Source organism: Bubalus bubalis, chromosome 4 (assembly GCF_019923935.1).
Source record: "Bubalus bubalis isolate 160015118507 breed Murrah chromosome 4, NDDB_SH_1, whole genome shotgun sequence".
Lineage (NCBI taxonomy): Eukaryota > Metazoa > Chordata > Mammalia > Artiodactyla > Bovidae > Bubalus > Bubalus bubalis.
The window spans coordinates 89,464,199-89,484,968 of NC_059160.1; the positions used below are offsets into that span (position 1 = coordinate 89,464,199).

At 56.3% G+C, this 20,770-nt stretch overlaps 2 protein-coding genes across 3 annotated transcripts; one reads left to right on the forward strand and one right to left on the reverse strand.

Annotated features, from left to right (window-relative positions):
• The first annotated feature begins 214 nt into the window (after positions 1-214).
• WNT1 (Wnt family member 1) lies at positions 215-4,199 on the forward strand. Its single transcript, XM_006054547.3, has 4 exons — positions 215-318; positions 1,062-1,315; positions 1,971-2,236; positions 2,733-4,199. The coding sequence occupies exons 1-4, from the start codon at positions 215-217 to the stop codon at positions 3,219-3,221; spliced, it is 1,113 nt and encodes a 370-aa protein (XP_006054609.1). The 3' UTR covers positions 3,222-4,199.
• Positions 4,200-14,300: 10,101 nt separating this feature from the next.
• Positions 14,301-20,587, reverse strand: DDN (dendrin). Of its 2 annotated transcripts, XM_044941707.2 has the most exons (3): positions 20,045-20,587; positions 18,137-18,208; positions 14,301-17,711 (listed from the first exon to the last, which is right to left on the reverse strand). In XM_044941707.2, exons 2-3 carry the CDS (start codon positions 18,181-18,183, stop codon positions 15,905-15,907), a joined length of 1,854 nt encoding a protein of 617 aa, XP_044797642.2. In that variant the 5' UTR covers positions 18,184-18,208; positions 20,045-20,587; the 3' UTR covers positions 14,301-15,904. The 2 variants fall into 2 exon arrangements, with proteins under 2 accessions (XP_044797642.2, XP_006054608.4); XM_006054546.4 differs by lacking the exon at positions 20,045-20,587 and having other exon boundaries at positions 18,137-18,492.
• Positions 20,588-20,770: the final 183 nt, after the last annotated feature.

Below are 20,770 nucleotides of genomic sequence, written 5' to 3' on the forward strand. Positions count from 1 at the left end.
CCGCAACTATAAGAGGCGGTGCCGCCCGCCGTGGCTGCCTCAGCCCACCAGCTGGGACCGCGAGCCATGCAGCCGGTCGCCCGCCCCCAGGGCTGTTAGAGCCAGACTGCGAACTCTCGCCACTTGCCGCCACCGCCGCGTCCCGTCCCACCGCCGCGGGCAGCAGCCAAAGCCGCCCCAACTGCAGCATAGAGCGGGCAAGGCCAGGCAGGCCATGGGGCACTGGGCGCTGCTGCCTTGCTGGGTTTCTGCTGCGTTGTTGCTGGCGCTGGCCGCTCTGCCTGCAGCCCTGGCCGCCAACAGCAGTGGCCGATGGTGGTAAGTGAGCTGGTGCGGGGTCGCCACTTGTCTCGGGGCACAGAGCCAGGGGCCAGCCCCATCCAGCTCCCACGCTCTGGGATCCGTCCGCAGACAGACTTCCTCCAGCGCTCTGACTTCCCTTTGAGACACCGAGGGGCGCTCTGGAGCGGAGCTGGTCCAGAAATTCCAGCTCTGCTGAAGTGGGGGTGAATGGTCCGCCCGGCGGCCCACGATACTCCAGGAGGGGAGCCCTCTCTCATCTAGCACTGCCCTTCTTCCAAGAACCCCCAAACGAGCTTCACGGTGGTAGTCACACTACAGGGCTTCCCAGCCTCTGGAGAGAAAGGCCAGGCGTGCACTCCGAAAGAAGCCAATAAGCGGGTGGAACTCCCAAGCATTTCACTCCTTGGGTGGGCATGGACCGCAGGCCAGGATTTGCGAGCCAGACTGTCCGGAAACAGGCTCTGAGAGCCAAGGTGAATATCTAGTCCCTGGGCTCTCCATCCCTCCGCTGTCCAGCTCCGGGCGCAGCCCGCAGTCCCCGAGCAGCCCTAAGATTCCCGGGAACACAAAAGTCTGAAAGCCAAGTCCTTTCAAACTAGTGAGTGCCTAAGCGCAGAACTGTTACCTTATTATTGATTTCTTCCCGCTCTTGTGGCAAATAGCTCCAGGAAGAGGACAGAGCGAGCATGACCTTTCTGGTTAGGGTTAGGGTGCAGGTCCCCTTCCAGAGCTTGAACTCCTCTCATGCATCTCACCAGGGGCATCGTGAACGTAGCCTCCTCCACGAACCTGCTGACCGACTCCAAGAGTCTGCAGCTGGTACTCGAGCCCAGTCTGCAGCTGCTGAGCCGCAAACAGCGGCGGCTGATCCGCCAGAACCCGGGGATCCTGCACAGTGTGAGCGGGGGGCTGCAGAGCGCTGTGCGAGAGTGCAAGTGGCAGTTCCGGAACCGCCGCTGGAACTGTCCCACGGCCTCGGGGCCCCACCTCTTCGGCAAGATCGTCAACCGAGGTGGGTACCCCGGAAGGTGATGCTTCCGGGGACCAGGGGAGCGCGGGGTCACCTCAGGGCACGGGCGGGCAAGTGCAGGGAAGATGTCCGGGGCATCTGCAGGGTCACAGAATCAGCCTGCCAAGAGCTTCATGCCAGCACTAGCTCTGGGCCAGACTCGTTCCACCAGGAGGTTTCAACCCATGCGCCTCGGGCAAGCAGCTTAGCTTTTCTGAGCCACCGCCCCAGCGAAAGGGAGTGCTGAGTGGTGGACACTCGCTGGCCACCACTTTTCCGCAGTCCCTCTCAAAGAAGCCTGGGAGGCTGCTCTCTTGCCTCCAGCCCAGCAAGGCTTGCATCGCTGATGTGAGCTGGAGAGTTCTTGGCGGTGCAGAATTCTTCCGTTCCCCTCTATTCTCTTTTCCCTCCGGGGCTGCCCCACTTGCACCAAGAAGTCAAAATGAGCCCGGAGTCTCAGTAAAGCGTGATTACAAGTGTGGAGGAGGTAGCGTGCCCACACACGTGCTTTTGCGCGGAGACCAACTTCCCAACACAGCCGGTCGCCAGGCTTCCAGGACTCTAAGGGCGTAGGACTCAAAGGTCCCAAGGCCTCCCCTGAAGGTGCAGGCTGCACCCCGCGTGCCCCCTCGCTGATCCCCTCTCCCATCCCCAATAGGCTGTCGGGAAACAGCATTTATCTTCGCCATCACCTCGGCCGGGGTCACCCACTCGGTGGCGCGCTCCTGCTCAGAGGGCTCCATCGAATCCTGCACGTGCGACTATCGGCGGCGCGGTCCTGGGGGCCCCGATTGGCACTGGGGAGGCTGCAGCGACAACATCGACTTCGGCCGCCTCTTCGGCCGGGAGTTTGTGGACTCCGGAGAGAAGGGGCGGGACCTTCGCTTCCTCATGAACCTTCACAACAATGAGGCGGGGCGCACGGTGAGCCTGCTTGAGGGTGTCCGCGCCCGGAACGGAATGGCGAGGATCTCGGAGTCCCTGTCTTAGGCTAAGCTCGAACTTGGGAAGTAACGGTCGGTGTTAAGGCTAGAGGTTAGGCTAAGGAACCAGGCGAGGGCGTCCGGAGGGCGCGCGCGAGGGCTTGGAGGGATTCACTGAATGAAAGGGATAGTCTGACAACGGAGAGGTTAGAAGTCATGTAACACATGGACTGTGTTGCCTACGCCCGCCACTGTTTAGGTTCAAAAAATAAGACTGAGAGGCAAAGACAGATTCTCCGGGTGGAGCAGAGTTGGGTTTGGCGTCCAAATCTCTGCGGGACATTTCGTGACTCCCTGCCTTTGAGCTCGGCTAGGCCTGGGCCTTTGCTGAGATCCCGGCGACGACCAGGAGGGGGCGGTATCCGGGAAGGTGGCTCTGGCTCTGACGGCGTCCCGGGCCGTCCTTTCTTCTTCTTCCCCACCCCCCGCCCCCCTAGACCGTGTTCTCCGAGATGCGCCAGGAGTGCAAGTGCCACGGGATGTCGGGCTCATGCACGGTGCGCACGTGCTGGATGCGGCTGCCCACTCTGCGCGCAGTGGGCGACGTGCTGCGGGACCGCTTCGACGGTGCCTCGCGCGTCCTCTACGGCAACCGCGGCAACAACCGTGCATCGCGGGCGGAACTGCTGCGCCTGGAGCCGGAGGACCCGGCTCACAAGCCTCCCTCGCCCCACGACCTCGTCTACTTCGAGAAATCGCCTAACTTCTGCACGTACAGCGGACGCCTGGGTACCGCGGGCACGGCGGGTCGCGCCTGCAATAGCTCGTCGCCCGCGTTGGATGGCTGCGAGCTGCTCTGCTGTGGCCGGGGCCACCGCACGCGCACGCAGCGCGTCACCGAGCGCTGCAACTGCACCTTCCACTGGTGCTGCCACGTCAGCTGCCGCAACTGCACGCACACGCGCGTACTGCACGAGTGCCTGTGAGGCGCTGCGCGGACTCGGCCCCTGGGAGCACTCTCTTCAAGCCCACCCCCAGATTCACCACTGGCACCTCAGACCCGGATCTGCGCCCACCCCGTCCCTCCAGCCACACTCCGGGATTCCTACTACCTATCCCATCATTTCTCCCACCTCCTCAGACCTGGGGACTCCTGAAACCACTTGCCTGGGGCGGAATGAACCCTCTGGCCATCCTGATTGACCCGCCCCCGGACCTACCTCCCTCCCTCTCCGCGGGAGACCCCCTTGTTGCACTGCCCCCTGCTTGGCCGGGAGGTGAGAGAAGGATTGGTCCCCTCCCCAATCAGGGTCAGCTCCCGACGCGAAGCTCTGCCTCCTCCACCGCGCGCAGCGACCTGCCTGCCTTTCTCCTTCCTTCTCTTTTAACCTCCGTTTTCTCCAGGTCCCCACATGCCCTTCCCCTTCTCCTGTCAAGGGTGCACACCCTGAACACACACCTGGGCATCAGGGCCTTTCTCCTCCCCACCTACAGCTGAAGTGGGAGGTTCTGGGGTGAGAGGGCAGCTGTGGTGATGTGGAAAATGAGGTTGGGGGCCCGCGAGAAATACCGCCATTCTCCCAGCCTCTGTCATGGAGCCATTGAACAGCTGCGAACCATGCCTCCCTCAGCCACCTCCTACCCTCTTCCTGTCCTGCCTCCTCATCAGTGTGTAAATAATTTGCACTGAAACGTGGATACAAAGCCACGAGTTTGGTTGTTGTAAATAAAAACTATTTATTGTGCTGGGTTCCAGCCTGGTTTGCAGAGACCACTTCCCACCCCAACCTAATTCTTCTCCATTCTTCTCTCCTTTTGCTCTCCAGCCTTTTCTGACCCCTCTTTGCCTCTCCTAGTTTCTCCAAGATGCCTTTGCATTCCGGAATCAGTATTTCCTTCCACTGTAGCTATTAGTGGCTCCTCGCCCCCCACCAATGTAGTATCTTCCTCTGCAGAATAAAATCTCTATTTTTATCAATGACTTGGTGGCTTTTCCTTGAATCCAGAACACACTATTGCGTACCTCCTTTAAACAAATAGGATACATTGTTGAGGGACTGTTTTCCTGACTCTGGAAGAGGACTCTGACATTCTGTCCCTTGGATAACCCTGATGAGGCCACTGGGGATCCAGGTCTCCAGATGAACCCAGTCAGGAGCCAAAAGATGCTACAGGGTCCTTCTTCCTATTTGAACACCAATTGGCTGTATGATACTGTGAAAGTCCATAACTTCTTCAGTTTCTTGCCTTGCTGAGTGGGGATTAAACAAACTTGGAGACCCTGCCTTTCCTATGTAGAAGAGCTGTTGTGAAAATCGCTACAACTGAGTGATAGCTATGATGGTGTTCTGAAAAGAAACCAAAGAAGAAAGAGAAACCCAAACAGAAAGGATACTGTGGCTCATGGGTGTAGAGGTTTTGGTCCCCAAAGCCTCTCTGGGCCAGCTGTGGTCAGGGTGTTGGGCAACGGGGAAGCCACTCTCCTTCCCAGGACAGGGAAATGCCATATTAGGACATCAACTTCCAAACCGTGGGCTACAAAGAACAGGTGAAAAGCTGAGAGAGGATAATGGGGGAGAAGAAAGGAACAGCAGGATTAGAATCCAAATAGAGGCTAGACTTTAACCAGTGTAACTGAAAGGAAACCCAACTGTGGTCCATAACCAAACCATGAGGTTAGCCATTCCCACAGAAAGCCCAAATGAGAATTCTGTTACTAACACCACCAACATGATACCTCTGTGTGCATTTCACCAGATCGGAGGGGAGAACTAATTTCTCCTACAGCCCGAAAACCTCTCTCTAACTCTAATCCACTCCCTTTCCCTAGGATTAGGTCTAACCTTAGCCTTAACCTAACTTCAGGCAAACCCTAACTGCTTGCTAAGCTCTAATGCCAGTCTCTAATCTTAACACTTCCCCCGCCCCAGGGGAGGGCTTGAAGGACAGGGGGAGCTATGAAGCACCCCACCCCCTAAGGGCAAAGACTGATCCCAGCCTACTGGAGAATTTCCCCCTCTCCCCAGGACTCTTTGCTGTTGTTGCTGCCTCCCACCTCCCTGGATGTGTGAACTCTGACCCATGTTGGCCTTTGGGATATGTGTGGGGGTAGGGAAGTGGAGCCAGGAGCTGCTCAATCCAGTAGTGATATATCCCTTTTCCTTTCTCTCCATCCACCAAGCTAGCACCAGTTCAGCTTTGATGGGCAGTTGACGAGGAGGAATAGAAATCTTACTGATCCTGGGCAGAAGGTACCTGACAGGGCTGGGTGTCCAGTAAAGAACCCCCTGCAATAATGTCCAGTCTATAATCCAAAGAGCTATTAGATCCCCCCAGAGGCAGGAGAGGAGGTGTGGGCCCCTGTCAGACAATACCCAGATTCAGGGAGAAGCAACAGGGTGAGGAGTCAAAGGGTTGGCAGCTGTCCCCAACCACTCTCACCTAACTCCTGACACTACAAACTAGAACGAGTATCTGCTTTCATGCCTGGAAGCTGGGAGGGCTCTGAGCTGCACCGACACATAGGAGCTGGAAGAAGGGCAAGGAAGAAGTGAATCCTGTTCTGGTCCTAACTAGACTTTCAAAAACTCCGTAGCTTTCTGGGCTTCAGCTGCTTTGTCTACTCAACAGGGATGATTACTGACACTTAGTCTTCTTCAGGAAGGTGATGAGGTTCAGACAAGATCATGTATATGGACGTGAAATACAGGGTCATTTGAACACTTGCTGACATGTCTTCTGTGCCAGGGATATGCCAAATGCTGGGGATACAGTGATGTATGAGCCATGGAGCCTGCTAGAAGTTTACAGTCTGGCCAGGGAATCAGGCACATCAAGATATTGTCAGGATAATGGGAGCAGTGCTGTGAAGGCTCAATGAAGTGTAAAGCCCTCTGCACAAGCATGAAGTTTAAAGACAGACTCCCATACTCATGTCCTCAGCATGAAAGTCCTTTACTTCCAGCCATAGGAACTTCAAGGGAGGGGGTAGGGAAGTGCAGAATGGGGCTGGGTCCTCAAAGGGACATGTGATAATAAAGCAAAAAAAAAAAAAAAAAAAGTAAGCAAAAGGAAAAAAAAAATTTTTTAAAGCAAAAGGGCTAGATCTGCAAAGCACTACCTAGGAGCTAATTATTGATTAGGATCACATGTGCCACCCTCACACGGAGCAGGTAAATCCTGGGGAGGAAAGCAGCAGTGCCCAGAGCAGGCCCGGGCGGGGGTCACTATTCTCCCGCCCACCTCTGATTTTCAGCTGGGATCCGAGACTGGCAGGGACCCCGGACACAGGCTTGGCTCAGTGAGTGAGGGAGGCACTGGTCCTGAAATATCCTGGGGGGAGCGGAAAAGCTGAGAGGACTGAGGCTGCACAGTCCCCAGGGGGTCAGCAAGCCAGCACCACACACACCCTGCCACACGCACCCTGGAAAAACCCTGTCAGTGGGGCTGCAAATACCCCAGGGTCTAGCACCCCCCACCCCCCACCTCAGGCTGGCTCAGTCCTCCTCTCCAGGCCAGAGGGAGAAAAATAACAAAATGAGGAGAAAATAAGCTGTTTGGCTGTGGTGTGAGCAGGAATATCCATGCAGAGCTGCCCACCACTCACCCTTACTCACTCTTTCCACACCCAGCCAGGGCGCCCAGCATGAGACAGACCACCCCCCTACCCCCTCCCCCGTCTGGGCTAAAAGCAGACGCTGGTGAGCGAGCAGCAGGTTATAAATATGCCCGGGGAACTGCCGCCAACTCGCTCCCTTGTCATCCCCTGGGAGGGTATAGGGTGGGGTGGCTCCTAGGGAGGAGCCAGGGCTGCCCTGTTCCCTGGGGCCCAGGAGGAAGTGGGGCTTCCAAGAGGCTACTGCATTTTTCCTCCCTTTTCAAAGGGAAAGAGCCACTGCCACTTCATTTTTCCTGGACGTTTGCTCATCTGCTCAGAGGTGGAGCCCTCATCCTCCCTGGGCCATAACTGGGAGCTCAGAATGAAAGGGCCCAAGTCCATTCACTCCATGTCACGGTGGGGCCCAGTGCCGCTTCTCCTCACACCCAACACCAAAGTTCACTCATTCACTCAACAGATATTAACAGAGGACCTGTTGAATGCCAGGCCCTGTGTGCAAGCATGTCTGCACATACAAGTGTGTGCATGTGTGTGTGCAGGCACACAGCAGCCCCTACACCCATGCATGCACACCAGCTCCAGCCCCTCCTCGGACTTGGTTTTACCAGCCTCATCAGGAAGGGTAAAGCTTCAGGCTCCCGGTTCCACCTCAGAGTAGGTTTGAGGAGGTGGGGCATTGAGAACAGGGCCCCTAAATATTCCTGCTTTTACTACCTCCCTAAGAAATGAGAGGGTCCCTTCTCTCCTCCCTGCCCAACCATCCTACCAATGGAGGTACCACCCAAGGAAGAAAGAGCCACTCTGTGGGATGCTAGGGGGTACCTGCCCCGGCTGCCAGGGCCCCCTGCCTCCCAACCACTTGCCAAGTAAGTACCAAGCCGGGCAAGAGCGGGCAGTGCCACCCTGGGAAGCTCCAGCTCTCCTCCCCCAGAGCCGAACCCCTCCCTTCTCTCTCCTCCCTATTAATCCTCGGAAGTGAAGGGGCCGTCCCTGGCGGCCCCTCGGCCCTATTGTGGCCCCTCGCCCTCCTCGGCTGGCGTCTAATTAACTCCTCCTGCCCCTGGTTTTATGTGCCCCCCTTACCCCACCTTGTCGGCCCCGCCCCTCCGCTCGGCCCGCTCCCCGCCACGGACATTCCAGCCCGGCCGGGCTGGTGTGCCAGGGCAACCAGGGCCGGACCGAGGCCTAATCCCCCCGCCGCCTGGCCCGACTGGGAGAGCCCCGCTCACCTCCCTGCTCTCTGGGGGCTGCTCGGCTCTGCGGTGGCGGAGACACACAATCGGGACAAAGGCGCAGCCCCCAGGGGGCTAACTCAGCCTTCACGCCCAGGTTGTGCGGCATTTGGGGAGTTTAATGAATTGTCCATCACGCCTTTCAGGGCCCGCCCGTCAGCCTGGATTAATCTTCGGAGCCCTGGTGGGGTAGGAGACACTAAGCCTGTATTTATTACTCTCCCATTGTCACTAATTGAGGTAATTATCTGTGACTCTGGCCTGGCCAACAATGCGGCATTCACTCTCGGGACCTCGACGGGCCTGGCTCCCACTCTCAGCACCAGCCCTCCCTCCTCTCCTCTCCCAAACCCGCCAAGGGCTAACTGGAGCCCCGGAGCATGATGGGAAAGTGGACAATGTCCCATAATGCTTCACCTCCAAACCGGTGTGAACTAGGAGAGAGGTCCCTCTAAAGCAGGTGAGGAAAGAAGGCAGCCTGTCTGGGGACAAGTGTGGCTGGCAGAGACCCCGAGCCACAAAAGGGCATGCCTCTGGGGTCTTTGGTTTTCTGGACCCTCATCTCTGTGTTGGTGGTGCCAGCGTCTCCCAGGGTCCTTCTGTGAACCCACCTTCATGTTCCTGTAGCCTCCAGAGTTCTAGGGTATTAGGAGGCCCTATCCCATACCAGGTATAATTTACGGAGGGCCCTAAAGTTTCAGGGCTGGCAGAGTAGTGTGGGTGGGGGAGGTGGGGAAAAAGAATAGGCTTGGGCTCAGGGGAAGAGCAAGAGGAGCCGTCACAGGAAGGAGCACCGAGGGCTCATGCTACTGTGGCCATGCAATAGCCTTAGGGAGAAACTTGGATGTGAAGAGGGGAGCAGGGCCAAAGAGCAGATTTCACATGGGGATGGCTTCCCAGGTCAAGGGGATTGGCCCTGGGGAACAGGTGTGTGTGTTTATGTGTGGGTGGAGGGGGGGGTGTAAAAGAAAGAGAGAGAGAAAGATAGCAAAGGAAGTTTTGGAAAGGACTAGAGGGTAAGCCCCTACCTTGAGGGTAGGAGCTGTGTCTTGATCACTGTTGTTTTTCTAAGAGCCTGCACTGTGCGTGGCACATAGTAGATCCTATCAAGTGAGCGTATAGGATAGGTGAGGATAAATGAGTGTATAGTGTAGGTGAGGCCTGTATGATCGTTGGGGTTACGATCTGTCGACTCCTCTGCCACAGCCGCACACAAACTCTTCATTCTGCCTCAAGCTTGCTGAAAGGAAGTTCTGACCATCTGTGGACAGTTCTTGAATGGCACCTCACCAGCTACTGGTGTCAAGGATCTTGGCAGAACTCAGTGCTACGCTCGGAACATCGCCACCTTGTGGTGCCTCTTGGGAGAACTACTGGAGGGACCCCAGCAAAGGAAGCAGCGTCATCCCTGGCAGGTGGGCGGCATAGAGGAAGGACGGTCACACCAGGCAGCAGCAACCCCTCCCTTATATATGGACCCTGAATTGCTGTGCCAATGTTCCTGTGGCACAGTTTTATCATTTGTTCCTTCTTTCTGCCAGCATCTGCTGAGAGCCTGCTCCAGGCCAAGCTTATAGGCGATGCAGAACTAAATCAAAGGCACTACCCTTGAGTAGCTCATGGTCCAGTAGAGAATCACACAAAACCTCTCTGCCCCTCATCTCTCCCTCAGTTCCTCTCACTAAAGCTCAAATGTTTGTTTGTTTAATATTTATTTATCTGGCTGAGCTGGGTCTTAGTTGTGGCATGCAAGATCTTTTAGTTTCAGCACACAAGCTCTTAGTTGCAGCATGTGGGATCTAGCTCCCTGACCAGGAATCGACTCAGGCTCCCTGCACTGGGACCATGGGGTTTTAGCCACTGGACCACTAGGGAAGTCCTCAAATGTTTTATCTCTGCTTTCCTGGGATACTTCATGATGTGGTTCCCATACATCATTCCAGGATCCCATCCCTTTGCAACTCTGCCTTCCCCAGTGCCTGTGAAAGCTGTGTGCTCTCCCACCTCTCTACCTTCACCCACACCCTGGAATGAACCTTTTCCCCATCTCCCCTGGCTGAAATTCATCTCAAAGCTGCCTTCCTCATGCTGCTGCTGCTGCTAAGTCGTTTCAGTCGTGTCCAACTCTGTGCGACCCCATAGACGGCAGCCCACCAGGCTCCCCCGTCCCTGGGATTCTCCAGGCAAGAACACTGAAGTGGGTTGCCATTTCCTTCTCCAATGCATGAAAGTGAAAAGTGAAAGTGAAGTCGCTCAGTCGTGTCCGACTCCTAGCGACCCATGGACTACAGCCTACCAGGCTCCTCTGTCCATGGGATTTTCCAGGCAAGAGTACTGGAGTGGGTGCCATTGCCTTCTCCGGCCTTCCTCATGAGGCTCTTCTAATTTCCCTTGGCTAAGTGGCCTTGCCTCCTGACACACCTTCTTGGCGGGGCTTTCACTAACAGCACATACTGGCTGCTCCATGGGTGGAACATCTGTGTATGTTATTCATATTTTTATTGGCTTCTAGCTTTCTGAGGGCATGGACTCTATGTTTTGTTCATCTTGGCATCTCTTGCAACACTGAGCTAGGCGCATCACATGCCCTCATTAAGATAGATGGATGGATGGTTGAAGGAAGGAATGAATGCATAGATGGATAAATTGATGGAAGCATGACAGATGAGTTGGTGAATGGATGGATAAATGGATGGGTGGGATGTATGGATACACAGATGAATAAACAAAAGGATGGATGCATGCATGCATAGATAGATGGATGGATGAAGTAACTCTTCTCTAAAAAGATTCACAAAAGCTTATGTAAGGGACTTGCCTGGCAGTCCCATGTTTAAGACTTCCCCTTTCAATGCAGGGGGTGTTTGGTTCGATCCCTGGTCAGGAAGCTAAGATCCCACATGACTTGCAGTGAAAAAAAACAAAATATAAAACAGAAGCAAAAATGACACACCAATGAAGACTTTTAAAATGGTCCATGTTAAATAAAACTTTTAAAAGAGGCTAAGTAGTACCAGGGGCTTCAAAGGAGGGAGCCCCTACACCAGGACATGCAGAGGAGATAATGGATCCAGGCTGAGCCTCCTTCACTAACATGTATACCCTCAGTGACTGGTCTCTCAAAAGCTTGGGTATATTCTGACTGCTCAGCAGTTGCAGTTTGGGAGCCATTCTTGCCTTTGTGCTCCCCTAGACCCTGTGGGAATGCCTTTATCAACATATATTACATTGTACTGCCTGCACTGTGATGACTCTGTGGGTTTCCTCTTCCAAATCCCTTCCCCTGTTTCTCATACAGCCTAGATGTGTGAACTCCCTGAAGATAGGTAACAGGTCTGAGTCTTTTGTGTGTCCCTAGGGCCTGGCATCCATGTTCAATGGGTGAGTGAACAAATGAATAACTGAGTGAATGCACAATATCTACATATTCATGTTCAGTCATCTCTCCTTGTCCTCTCCTCCTCATTCACACACACACACACACACACACACACACACACACACACACACTCCTGACGAAAAGTCCCAGAGTTATGGCCTGATTCTTTGTTTCATTTACCCATTTGTGATCTATCTCGGGAAGTCCCAGGGCTCTCCTGAGAGTCTGAAGGGGGAGGGGGCTCTTAGCTGCCTTCAGAAAGGGGCTTCCCTGGGAAGAACTTGGCTGGTGGAAGGGTAGGAGCATCCTGTGGTAACCTGAGGGCTGCTGCCCCCACCTGAGCACACTCTCCAGCATTGCCGTCCCTACAAGGCTGTCCCAACATGGGGTGGGGGGTGCGGTGTAGTTGTGGCCTCTGTCTTGAGGCTGGCTGGCTGGCAGACGCAGCCAGATTTAGAAGTCATTTTCGCAGCAGGGAGCCTCCAGCCTCCCACCCACAGGGCCCTGCAGGGCCAGTCTGAGATATGGCTCACCCAGGGCTGGCCCCCCAGGTCTGTACTAGCTCCTCCCCTTCTCCTCTCCTACCCTTTCTCCCAGATCTTTAGCAGCTGGTGCTGATTTCATCCTTAGGCAAAGATGGAGGAAGTCCTGGGGGAGGGGGTATTGCACTTGACATCCCAACCACCCATGTGCTCTCAGTACACCATTCACCCAGTCAAGGGGCTGCTTGTCTCCACCCCAGGAATCCCCTCTCCTCTCAGCCTCTGCTGCCTCTTCCTCCTATTCCTCTACCTCTACTTCTCTCTTCCCATCTCCCAACCTAATACTCCCAACACTAAAGAAATAGCCCTAAAGAGAAATAACAGAGTTCAATACATATATCACTTACTGTGTGATGTTCTAAGTGCTTTACATATTGAATCATTAATCCTCCCAACAAGCTTATGAAAAACACACTATTAATAACTTCATTTTGTAACTGAGGCTGCTAAGGCACAGAGAGGTCGAGTAACTTGCCCAAAGTCACACAGCTAGTTTGAGGTGGTGGTGGTGGTGGTGGTTTAGTCGCTCAGTCGTGTCTGACTCTTGCGACCCCGTGGATTATAGTCCACTAGGCTTCTCTGTCCATGCCCAGGCAAGTATACTGGAAGAGGTTGCCATTTCTTTCTCCAGGGGAATCTTCCTGACCCAGGAATGGAACCTGGGTCTCCTGCATTGCAAGTGGATTCTTTACCAACTGAACTACAAGGGAAGATCGAATATGAAGTAGATGCAAGATTTAAACCCAGGCTGCCAGGTCCCAGAGTCCATGTTCTGGATACAACACTACCATAGTTCTCTAACAATGACAGCAGTCTGCATAAGCTCTTAAAACTAGCCTCCTGTGTGTTCAGCCTCAAAGAAACCTAGGCAGCATTGTGGAACCCCCTCCCCAGGGCTAACCCCTCTACTTTCCATGCATCTCACCTCTCCTGCCACTCCCAGAGCCTGGGAGCCCCAGGGCTACAGCAAAATCCGGACAGATGCTCTCACTACTGCCCTGGTCTTCCTCAGTCTTCCTCCTAGCCTGAAGTCCATCCTATTCTTAGGCCCAGAGGTCAAAGGCACACACCCCTGAGCTGGACCAGGCTCACCCTAGCTTGGCCTCTCTTTTCACGCCTGCCTTTATCTTCCATATCTTCTCTGAATGTATCCTCAACTCCAGTCAAACCAGACCATTTGACAATTTCCTAAACAAACCGTTTCCCTTACATTCAGGCCTCTATTTTTGCTGTCCCCTCTGCTTGGAAACCCTTTCCCCAAATGCTATCTCAGATGCCTACCTCCTTCATGGAGCCTTTCATGATCTCCTAGAATCTGTACAATCTGCCTTGTTTGATTCTTTATAATACTTAACACCAACTGCTCAATCTATCATTATTTGCATGTTTTCCCTTCACCCCATCAGGCAGGTCTTCCTCATCTCTTTCTTGGAGTTTAGCTTAGTGCCCTGTCCTTCTCAGGTGCTCAGTAAATGTTTAGGAGTTAGAATCAGCAGAAGTTAGAACTGTAGGTGGAAGGAAGACAGAACTCAGAAACCTTTGATCTCTGCCCAAGGTGAACCCGCACTTACTTCACTTCCTCCAGCAAGAGCTAACTTGAAACCTGGCAGTATGGTTTCCAGGCAGGTTCTGAGATGGACGGACCTTCCTGGGTGACTCTGACCAATGTTATCCATTTAGATTCAAAGCCCCCAAAGCGCCCTCCCCCCCCTCCCCCCACCCCGCCGCCCAACCCCTTTCACTGAACCAAGGTCAGACGCCTAGTTTAGGGTCCAATCCAGAGGCCTCCCTACCCTGCCCCACTCCCAGTCCTGCCCAGTCTCTCCGGGTGCGAGTGGGGAGCGACACTGAGATAATTGGAGACCAAAAGTCTAAGTAGTTTGAGAGCGGGGCTGGGGATCGGAACGCTGAGCCGGAGTTGCTGTTGGCAGGACTCGGTGGGGGTGGGGGGCAGAGGCGGGGCCGAGGGCCGGGCCAGGACTCGGCGACTGAGTCTGAGCGAAGCCCCCGCGCCTGCCTAGTCGGCGGCTAAATTTACCCAGACTGACTCAGCCCTTGCCCGGAATGGGGGGTGGGGGGAGTGCATCGAAGCAATGGGAAGAGTCAGCGGGGGTGGGGTGGGGGGCAAGGAAGGGAGAGTTCGCACTGGGGGAGACAGGGGTGGACCACCGGAGTTTCCATCAGAGAAAGGGGTCTCCTCCACCGCCCACCGAGCAGGAAGGAGCGCAGGAGCCCTGGTGGGAAAGATGCTGTGGGGAATGGGTCGGTGAGAGGAAAAAGATGCCAAGGCTGGACAAAGGGAAGGTTAGATTTATTGAGCGCCTGCTGTGTACCAGGTACTGTGCAAGGCGCTTTACATACATTATCGCATTAAGTCCTCACAACAACCCTGCGAGGTAGGTGTTTATAAACCCCCATTTGACGGATGAGGAGACTGAGGCTCAGGGAGGTGAAGTGATTTGGCCGAGTTCACATGGCTAGTAAATAGAGACAGAGGAGGTGTCCGAGATCGAAGAGAAAAAAATACTTCAGTGTCTGAATCCCGAGCTGTTTGGTGTGGACGAGTACAGAGAGGGGCTCCGCGCGCTCCAGAGGTCTGCAAGGCCAGAGGCCTACTCGCGATCTCGCATGGCTGGAGACGGCAGGGCAGGGGACCCGCGCGCAGGAACTAGGGAGCAATTGATTAACTGGTAGTGCCGGGGGTTGGCAAGACTCGGGGACTAGCTACGAGGGAAATCCGCGACCTGCGCGCGCCCCGTAGTGGCTACAGCGAGTATCACACCCCACGCCTACAGGCTTTTGGGGACTAGCCTCTTCCTTCCCTTGTTGGTTTCTGGAAGAGGCAGAAACATGTAAGACATTCTCAGGATTCTCTCAGATGGGTAATTCCACCTGGGTGGGAAATCGTGGTAACTATTTAGAGCATCACCAAGGGACACTTGGGAGGAGGAACAGGGGAAGGCCTAAAGGTCCCAAGCTGCTTCATTGGGTGCCTTCCCTCCCCAGCTCAGACCACCACAAACTAGGGACAGTGACAAGGCCACCATCCTGCTCTGCTTCGGGGATCCTAAACCTAAACCTGAGAGACTGGAATAGGAGCCCTTGCTCACTTACTTGGCTCTTCTGCAAACCCTGCAGTCTCTTGAATTGAGAGTGAATGCTGGTGTCCATGAAGCCACCCAGGGACCCTCAGACACTGTTCACTTATTCCTAACTGTCTTGCGGAGGGGAGGATTGAGATAAGAGCCTCTCCTAGGACTCCAAAACATCAGGAATGGACCTCAGAACTCCCTCATTTTACATATTATGGGAACTGGAGAGGGGAAATGACTTGTTTAAGGTCACCCAGCAAATCAGTGTCAGAGTTGGGGTTGGAACCCAAGATCTGTGAAACCAAAGTGACTCCTCTTCTGCTTTGCTGGTGGCTTCTGCCAAGGGCCTGTCACCTGATCCTCAGTCTGAGGCCTCTCCATCACCTTCTTCCTCCGGCCCAGAGGTCCTGCCCTGCAGTTGCCCTGACTATCCCACCCCTGCCCTCCCGCCTAATCCCACCTAGGCCTCTCTGCTCAGCTCCATGTTAGTGCACTGGGCCCTGCTGAAGACCTTACCCACAGGCACTGAGTGGAACAGGCATTCAAATCTAGTGCACACCCTCAACTCTCCTGGAAAAAAAAATCATGAATTGACATGTGCTCCCTCTCATCTGTGTGCCTTCTATGCTGAGTACGGGAATGGGTGGGTATAGGTAAGGGGTACAAGGAAGTCTGTGAGGAAGAAAGGGGACACAAATACAATAAAGGGCCTCTCACTGTTGCTCCCTATTTCCCTGTGGAGTCCCCTTAATGTCCCTCGCCCCGAAGAGGACCTCCTCGGTTTTGCTGATGGCACCTACAATCTCTCAGGCATTGCCGCTCAGCTCGGCTGTCTTTCCGCCTTCGGGGGGCCCGGTCCGCTCTTTCCGCCAGGAGGCGCCCGAGACTTCTGTGTCGCTCGCATCAGAAGAGCTGCTATGGACGCTGAGCTCCGCAGCTTCGTCTGAGTCGGAGTCCGGGGCGGTGTGGCGGCGGATGCGGGACACAGCTTCCCGCAGGGCCCCGGCATAGGGTCCAGGGGCTCGCGCCCAGCCCCGGCCTGCGCACCGCGTGCCGGACGCCACTTTCTCCGATCCCTCGGCACCGCGCGCTCCCCGCGAAGCCGCTGGGCCTAAGGCTGAGTGCTCTGGGCTACCTGGCTGCGTGGGGGGATCCTGTAGGTTTACTTCGCCAACCGGGAGCCCCAAGATGCGGGAGGCGCGCTCCTCCAGTGAGGAGTCCGCGGGCTTCCCGCGCTCAGCTTCGAGCCCGCGTCCCTCACTGGGTTGGAGAGAAGGACGACTGCTCAATGGCAGCTTTCGGTAAGGGGAGGGAAGGAAAGCGGCCCCCTCTCCCTCCTCTTTATTGGGTTTCGGTTGGCTGGGGGCATTCCCCACAAGGCGCGGCACCCCGGCGGGCAAAAGCTGAACATGCTGGGTTCGAGGGGTCGGGACGTACTGGGAACGTATCACCACGCAAGTGGCATCAATGACAAAGACGCCTTCCCCACGAGTGGGGCCACGGGAACTTCGGGGCAGGGTGTGGGGGCGTCGGGTCGCCTTCCAACCCTCCAAGGTCTCGGGTCCTGACTCCCCTCTATGACCCAGGGACTCTAACCATCCCGTGCCTCCTGGAGCCCAGGGTCTGGGGAGGGTCTGGCTATGCCGGGGCGGCTGCTTTTTAATGGAGGGAACCCAGCGTTTGGGGAGCCAGGTCTGGTCTCTACCTTCCCTCCCTTCCCCGGAGCCTTTGGGATGGGGTCTGGACCTGGGAGTGGGACGCGGGGGGCTAGGGGTGGCAGTGGCAGACCCCGCAGGAACTGTGCCTGGGCTCCCAGCGGCTTTAGCTTGGGGATGGCCGTCGCTACCACTCTTTAGGCCAGCAGCAGCCAGCCTCAGGCTTTTCTCCGCGGGCCCCTTACCGGACTCCAGCCTTGGCCTGTCTGTTCCACAGCCTGGGGATCCCCCCAAGAGACCCCGCCCCTGACGGAGACCCCAGGCCCCTAGGACGTCCCGGTAGATCCGAGGATCTAGCCTCTTCTTTGCGCACCCTCCCTCTGTCCTAGTCGGCGCACAGGTTGAAGAGGCGCGCGCCTGCGAGGGCTCGGGGCCTCGCTTAGTCCCCAGGGTCCTGTGGGGGCCCTCGTAAGAAGGTGGAGCCACGTAGGGTGGCGGCCGGTCCCAGCGGCGTCGCGGGGCCATCCCGGCAGCGCCTCTCAGCAGCAGGTGAGCCTCGTAGCTGGGGGGCCCTGGCCGCCGACCGCCGCAGGGCCCCGCCCACGCCGCCCCAGGATTGCTCTGCGGCTGCGCGGATGGACGGGGCGGTCGCCCCACCGACCCCAGGCGCTCGGACCTTGAGGGAGCTGGGAGCCCTGCAGAGTGGGCCACCCGAAGGGCGTTCCGAGGCTCCGGGCGGGGCCGACCAGGGGGACTCCTTCGGGCCCCACCAGCCTTGCGCCTTTTTCGCTCGGTCTCCTTGGCCTCCCGCTCCTGCGACGCCGCTTTCCTTTTCTCTTGCTCCCGGGCTCGGGCCTCGGCCGGGGGCCCCGCCCGCCAGTTGGTCGCCTCCTGCAGCACCCTGGAGGCCCAGGGCCGGCGGGGCGGCGGCTCAGGGGATCCCGGGCGCGGCCCACACCTGGGACAATGAGCAGGAACCCAGGTGAGCAGTTTGTGGGGGAAGGGAGCCGAGGTCCGGGGAGCTGGGAGCGCTGGAGGCCACTTGGGGCCGCCGGGTGGAGGGGTGTGTGTGAGTGTGTGCGCGTGTGTGAGTGTGTGCGTGTGTGCACGTGCGTATATGTTAGGGTTGAAGTCGAAGCGGGACTCCTCACCATCTCTCCATGCACACTTTAACAGTATCTGCCCCATCTCACCTGCCCTTTCTCACGCCCACTCCTGTGCCCCCAAACAAGCGGGATGAGTCAGGCCTCAGCCTTCGGGATGGGGTTGGGGGAGGCGTGGGGAAGAGAAGGGGGAACAGCAGCGCTGGCTGGTGCCCACGGGAAGGTCCAGACCCCAATCCCTGCCCCACCTCTCTCTTCCCCTTACCCGTCCTTCACTCACGTGCGGCTCTGGGGCCCGCGGAGCCAGTGGCTGGCCTGGAAGTCCATGAGCTGTCGAGGAGGGGCGCGGCGACTATAATGACAGGAAATAGTCTTCACTTCGATCACCACCAGCTTGGATTTCTGCACCCAGAGGCAGCTGCCAGACTCCTCATCCTGGAGCTCCCGGGGGCTATCGGGCCCCTCGGAGAAGAGCTGGCCATCCAGCATCCTGCCCCACCCCACCCCGGCCCCCCACCCTCCCACCCGCCCCGAAAGCCCCCTCCCAGCCCGGGGAGCCGGCGCCCACTGCAGAGCGGCAGGCCCAGCGACTGGGGACTATATATACCCAGGCACACGTGTGTGCCTGTCTGTGTGTGTGTGCGCGCGCATGTGACACGGCGCGGACGGCTCCGCGCTGCTACCTCCCCCACGTGCACGACCGCCCCCTGGGGCCCGGGATTGGGCGCCCCTTCCCACTGCTCTTGTCCCGCAAGCCTGATGGGACCCGCACGAGTGGGCAGGGGATTTCTTATTCTTGCCAAGATGACAGTGCCCCCACCCCCGCCCCCGTCTCTTCAACCTTCCCGCCGTTTTAACCCTTCATTCTCCTGTTTCTCAGGGTGCCTGACCAGCAGCGTTCTGTCCCTGACATCCTGCCCCAGACTTTTATTTCTTCATCAGGGAGGTGATGGGAACGGAACTCAAGGTCTCCGCCTGCCACTCTCTGCTGGTTTCCAGGGGGTTGGGGTGCAGGAAGGGCTGGCCCACGGCTGGGGGGTTTATTTTTAGCGGCAGTGGCGTTCGGGTGCAGAGAGGAGATGAGTAACCAGCTTCCATGCGGTGGAGGGAGGAGGTGGTGGCTTGCCCGCAGCCTTTGTGCAACTCTGGGGGAGAGCTGCCTCCAAGCTCAAAAAGGGTCACCCCCACACCCTTAACTCCTTACCCTCTCAGTGTTGTGCCCAGGGCTGATGCCACAGCAGGACAGGAGTCTGTCTTAGCCATTGAAGCGGCCCACACTTTCATCCTTAGATGTTTGTCCTTGGGCACCCATGGAGCCCTCTCTCTGAAGCAGGCTCTCCCAACCCCCAATCCAGAAGCCAGGATTTGGGGGTCCTACTGTTCTCAGCCTGAACTCTGCTCATACTTGTGGAGGAAAGAGTGCTTACGCACTTGCACCCTTTCAGAGGGTATAGAGGCGGAATGGTGTGCTTCCTTGGCTAAACTAATCCCCTAGCAACTGAAATGATACAACTGGCCCCCATTTTCCAGTGTAGCACTCTCTGTCACCACTACCACACTGCCTAGCTCGTTCAACCCCCACCTGGAGTGGTGCTCAAGGTGCCCCCCTTTTAGGCTCATTCTGTCCCGGGTGGGGGTGGTTGTCTGCATGATCCCTCCCCCCAAGCCTATAGCAGGTGTCCCCTGATTCACCATGGTAATGTTAGTGGCAGTGCAGCCCACGCCAACCCTTCCATGCAGAGACTTAGCAACCATGCCTGGCAACCATGGCAGCAGCTCCAGTGGAGAGGAGGGGTGCGGGGAGGTGGGAGAAAAGAGTGTGTATGGCAACAGTGCTGAAGAACGGATAATGCACCTCTCCTGAGGAATAGGTTAGAAGGCTATGAGGCTCCCAGACTTTATCCCTTGTTTCTCCTTCTGCTCCGTCCTCATACCCTGAGACTGCCTGGTTGGGTTTTTTGGGGGGACAGGAGAAGCAGATCCCAATTTGTTTTCCACTAAAGTATACACAGCCCTTGGACACAGACCCTTCCTTTTAAGGTGATGAGCCAGGAGGATTGTTTTAGGACGGGCACTGACTTACTGGGAACCACGGAAACAAAACCCAGGCCTCCTGCTCCCTGACATGGACCTTTAAAGAGAACCCAAACATCCTCTATCCCATCCGCTCAGCCCGCTTTACACCTACCAGCTATACCGGTGGGGTGGCTCTTGCTTGAAGATGCTTCCTTCCACCCAGGTCCCACCAGAGCCCCAAGGCTTTAAAAAGTCCTTGCCTCCTCCCTAGACACGATGGAATGTGACATAATGCGACATCTGTCCTTTCCATCATGCACACACCCACACTCACATAAACATACCCTAATTCTAATAACTTATAAGCCTCCCTCCCTCAAGTGTGGGAATGTGCTGTGAGAGCTTTGAAGGGGTGAATGCAGAAGCAGGGGCTTTGGAGAAGCCCCACAACGCAGCACCAAGAGCAGAGCTTGTATGAGTGCCCAGTGCTTTTCCCTGTGTTCCATGGAGAAGCCTGGTTTGGAGGAACCAGTACAGAATAGCCAGGGTCATGAGTTATCAGGCACGGTCTGGGTGGGGGCAAGGAAGCACTCAGAAACTCCTTCAAATCTGGGATAGGAAATGGTACCATATCTCTAAGGCAGTGGTGAGACAGTCCCCAGAATGTGGTTCATACCCAACCATCTAGCAGCCCTTATGGTGCCTGTTGCTTGGACTACTGCTTTGGTCCATGTAGTTTCAGCACAGGGAGAGGTCTGACAGGGTGACCATAATCCTGCTGCTCCCCACCCCTCACTCTCCAGCTCTTATTTACCTTGGAAGAAAGGGATTTATGAGTTCAAAGACAGTGTTGGCTCAGCAAAATCCAGAGTCCAACTTCCCTAAGTGGATGGTAGTG

Bases quoted from the DNA above. Each gene is read 5' to 3' on its own strand.
- WNT1 (XM_006054547.3), top strand. From the start codon at position 215: ATGGGGCACTGGGCGCTGCTGCCTTGCTGGGTTTCTGCTGCGTTGTTG. The intron at 319-1,061 runs GTAAGTGAGCTG...GCATCTCACCAG, and splicing joins AACAGCAGTGGCCGATGGTG to GGGCATCGTGAACGTAGCCT. The intron at 1,316-1,970 runs GTGGGTACCCCG...CATCCCCAATAG, and splicing joins CGGCAAGATCGTCAACCGAG to GCTGTCGGGAAACAGCATTT.
- DDN (XM_006054546.4), bottom strand. From the start codon at position 18,345: ATGCTGGATGGCCAGCTCTTCTCCGAGGGGCCCGATAGCCCCCGGGAG. The intron at 17,712-18,136 runs GTGAGTGAAGGA...TCATTGTCCCAG, and splicing joins CGCGGGCCCCAGAGCCGCAC to GTGTGGGCCGCGCCCGGGAT.